The following is a 4,000-nucleotide window of genomic DNA, read 5'->3' as shown; positions in this document are numbered from 1 at the left end:
TTGAGGGCAATAAAGTATAGGGACTTGACATTGAGACGGTATAAATGTTGACAGATTATAGAAAAACATGAAAAAGATTGATTCCAAAGTGGGTTTGACCATATGTACTTGTGTTTGTGTCTGTATTTGCTGTAAGTATATTGCAGATCATTGACCATCACTGTCACTCATGATTGTCTTCACTTGTTAAATACACAGTCCACTTTCTTGCTTTAATGCTCTGAGATGAAAGAGATATTCTCTTCACTCAGAGAACAACGGTTACAATGAAACCTGCAGTTTTATGACATCACTGACTACGAATAAAAACATACATGAGACACACAAAACCAACCAGATTCAAAGTTGCTTTGAATGCAATGTTTATTTCAGTTACATCAGTAACAGGTGTTACAGAGCTGTTTTTGAATGGGCCGTAGTTAAAGGGTCTTATTTTACAAGATAGTTGACCCAGCTCTGACTTAAGAACAACCAGTATGAAGACAAACCATGGATTGTTTAAGCCCAGTTGCAGCACTTGCAGCTGTCATCGAACACCAGGCCGACGGCACAGTGCTGGTCGTAGGTCTTTCCCTGGTTGCACTCGTAGAAGTGGTTCTTGTTGGTTGGGTCGGGGTAGAGTCCATTAGACTTGCCAGCGCAGAAGCCAGATCCTCCGCTGCTGCCGCCGCCGCTGCTGCTGCCACCACCGCCGGCTGGGGGCAGAGGCTGCTTGGTTGGTTGGACTGGAGGCAGGGGGTCAGGACGAGCACTGCAGGCTGAGGGGAGAAATGAAAGGAGTTAGAAGCTGGAAACCACATCAGCATGTTTATTATCAGAGAATGCATGGTTCAGACGTACAAGCTCCAGTTCCCAGTCCACTCTTGATGGTGTTGATCAGGGGGTATCTTCCCTGGCCACAGAAAGTACCGCTGAAGTCATCAAGATCCAAACTCCACACCATGGCTCCACCGAAATTGTTCTGCTTCAACCACTGAATCTGTTGAGAGGATGAGAGGTGAAACACAATGTTAAAAACCCTTATAACATAAAGGTTTGTGACAGGAATTTAAATAAAAAATAAAACTTCATACCTTAACCTGGAAGCTCTTAACATTGTCATATCCAACCCAGGTTCCCTGGTTGTAGGCATATGGCACCTGCTGGGGGCCGTCCCAAGCCTGAGTGGCTCCTTGCTTCAGGAAAGTACAGATCTGATGGGAGGGAGAGATTTAAAGTCAGGGATACACAGAATATATGTACATATGGCATGTTATCCTGTCTTATGGCCTCTAAAAAAAGTTCAAACCTCATAGTAGGCCCAGAAGCCAGTCTGACGAGTGAAAGGTCCAGCAGCTCCGGGTCCACTGGCAGGAGCTCCGACAGCTGTGTTGGAGGAAGCCAGGCGGAAGGTGTGGCCGTAGGTGGGGAAACCAACCAGCAGCTTCTCAGCTGGGGCACCGTTGCTCTTCCAGTAGTTCATGGCATAGTCCTACACACGAGAGATTACAGGCCGGTGTGAGCATCTGTTTTTTAATAAAAAATATTCATTTACAGCAGGCGCCCTCACTCACCACATTGAAGTAGATCATGGATCCCTGGTCAGCAGGGCCCTTGTACAGAGGGCTGTTCTCTCCAACGTTGTGCTCCCAAGAACCGTGGAAGTCATAGGTCATGACGTGGAAGTAGTCCAGCACACTGACACATAGACATGAGGATTAATGTTAAGTAATCGCTGTCTTCTGTACAACAAATGTCTGTAATGTTTGCATGTGTCTGCTCGTGTACTCACGCTCCAAGCTGGGCGATCTGGTATCCAGAGTCGATGGTTCCCTTTCCAGCAGCAACAGCAGCGGTCACCATCAGACGGGGACGGTTGGTCTTCTTGCCCTCGGCCTCGAAGGCGCTCAACAGCTCCTACAGACAGGGGATGAGAGAGAAACAGTTAAAGTTTCTGCATCATTGCAGAAAGTCATGCAGATCATAAACTTTATTTTGAAGGCATTTGATGACAGTATTTCCAGCATATAACCAGTTCTTCAGAATCCCCTGGACAAATTCCTTGGCCAAAGCCCTTAAAGGTCCAATGTGTAGCATTTAAGATTCAGTTCAGTTGGTTGCTAGATGCTATTAAATCCTACACACTGGACCTTTATAATGGGAAAACCTATATACAGTGTTTAGGTCTACAACCTGGATTTGTCTGTAGCCAGAGACTGAAAAGCAACATAACTGACCTGGACCAGGACGGTGAAGCGCTGCTTATCCTCAGCTGGGGAGCCACGAGAGCCGGGGTACTCCCAGTCAAGATCCAGACCATCAAACTGGTACTGACGCAGGAAAGTGATCACGCTGCTGATGAAGGTCTGACGATTGGCAGCGGAGGAAACCATAGCGGTGAACCTGAAGACAGGAAGACCGTCAGAGTGCTTCTACCTATACATTCCTCCAGGTGAGAGCGCTGATCCTCATTTCAAAACGACTTACTTCGCAGTACCAAAGTTCCATCCTCCGATGGCCAGCAGAGTCTTCAGGTTGCTGTTCCTGCAAGCACCAATAACATCAACTCACACTCTGTGGGTGTTTGGATGCTTATATGTACTAACATGTGTTTTCATGTGAGCATTCATGTGTACTGACTCGTTCTTCAGGGCCTGGAACTGTCCGTAGAGCTTCTCATCGTCCCACTCGTAGGTCTTGATCATGTTGTTGTCCATGCCAGCAAAGGCATAGACGAGATGGTCACAGAGACATGGGTCAATGTTGGTGGGAAAATACTTTCCTGCTCCGGGACGGTACTGTCCCCAGTTAGTGAAATAACAGGAGAGGATGTAGGATGATCCTGCAACATGTGGAACAATTACATCATGTCACCCACTTAATACATTTACACTAGGGCTGCAACTAATGATTACTTTCATAATCAATTAATCTGCCAGTTATTTTCATGATTATTCTATCAATTGTTTAGTCTGTAAAATAAACACGTGTGAAAAAGAGGATGCCATATCCACTGCCCTCCACTCAGTTTGCACACTGGAGAATAAACACAGCTACATCCGAATGCTTTTTGTTGAGCAGCTCAGCATTCAACACAATCTCACCCATGAAGCAGATTGGAAATCAACACACTCTGAGCTTGAGCACCACACTCTGCAATTGGATCTTGAACTTCCTCACAGACCCCAGACAGTTCAGATTGGCAGTCACACCACAGTTTCCCAGAACTCAAAGTGATGTCTTCAAATTGCTTCTTTTGTCCAACCAACAGTCCAAAACGTTCTCCATTTACTCATCATAAACCCTCACATTTAAGAAGCTGGAACCAGCCAATGTTTGACATTTTTGCATCGATTATCAAAATAGTTGGCAATTAATTCTCTTTTGGACGTCAAGATTAACTGAATAATCATTGCAGCTCTAGTCTACACATATGACTCCAACCATGAAGTGACAAAGGATATAATTACCTAGCTGCACATGCAGCAGGAGAGCCAGTCCTGCAGAAAGACAAGACAGGATTAGAAGTAGTTAAAGAGAATTAATCTGCATTATGCACAAGATGAAATTAAGTTAAAGTTCCGAGGTGTTTATTAGTGAGTAGCTATGCTTACCGACGCAGATAAGTAGCTTGCCCATGGTGCCTCTGTACAACAATCTGAAGACCAGCAGACTCTTTTATACTCGCAGGTTCCTCCTCATATCTGCAATATCTCTAAAAGATGTTTGATGTGGTCTTACTACTCAGCAAAACTCAAAAGTCAAACTCATTTGTTTGGTTAACACCAGTTGGCGGAAAGCACCGATAACCTTCAAGTGCCTTTTGATAATAATATGATCTGATTAAATGAGATATTGTCAAGGTTATTGTTCAACAGTTCTTCAGTTTACACTTTGCTTGCAAGTATATCAGCACTGTGGGTACATTTCTGGTTAATGGTTATTTATAAGTATCAAATTTTTATGATTTCTTGATGATTTTCACTCAAACCCAAATCATTCTTTGACAGCAAAATTCACG

At 44.4% G+C, this 4,000-nt stretch overlaps 1 protein-coding gene across 2 annotated transcripts; it reads right to left on the bottom strand.

Annotated features, from left to right (window-relative positions):
• Positions 1-498: 498 nt before the first annotated feature.
• LOC140998239 (acidic mammalian chitinase-like) lies at positions 499-3,618 on the bottom strand. 2 transcript variants are annotated; one of them, XM_073468449.1, is made up of 11 exons: positions 3,594-3,618; positions 3,450-3,479; positions 2,620-2,821; positions 2,467-2,523; positions 2,217-2,382; positions 1,772-1,896; positions 1,554-1,677; positions 1,289-1,471; positions 1,074-1,193; positions 841-979; positions 499-758 (listed from the first exon to the last, which is right to left on the bottom strand). In XM_073468449.1, the coding sequence occupies exons 1-11, from the start codon at positions 3,616-3,618 to the stop codon at positions 499-501; spliced, it is 1,431 nt and encodes a 476-aa protein (XP_073324550.1). The 2 variants fall into 2 exon arrangements, with proteins under 2 accessions (XP_073324550.1, XP_073324551.1); XM_073468450.1 differs by having other exon boundaries at positions 499-725.
• Between the last annotated feature and the right edge of the window lie 382 nt (positions 3,619-4,000).

The sequence above is a fragment of the Pagrus major genome, chromosome 6 (assembly GCF_040436345.1).
Source record: "Pagrus major chromosome 6, Pma_NU_1.0".
Lineage (NCBI taxonomy): Eukaryota > Metazoa > Chordata > Actinopteri > Spariformes > Sparidae > Pagrus > Pagrus major.
The sequence above is the reverse complement of the archived record's forward strand: the minus strand, read 5'-3'. Positions and strand labels throughout refer to the sequence as shown.

What these genes read in the sequence shown, in the direction of transcription:
- LOC140998239 (XM_073468449.1), bottom strand. Translation starts at nt 3,618, where the DNA reads ATGGGCAAGCTACTTATCTGCGTCG. An exon ending in CAAGCTACTTATCTGCGTCG is followed by an intron (nt 3,480 to 3,593) that starts GTAAGCATAGCT and finishes GTCTTTCTGCAG; the next exon opens with GACTGGCTCTCCTGCTGCAT. An exon ending in GCTTCTGGGCCTACTATGAG is followed by an intron (nt 1,194 to 1,288) that starts GTTTGAACTTTT and finishes CCCTCCCATCAG; the next exon opens with ATCTGTACTTTCCTGAAGCA.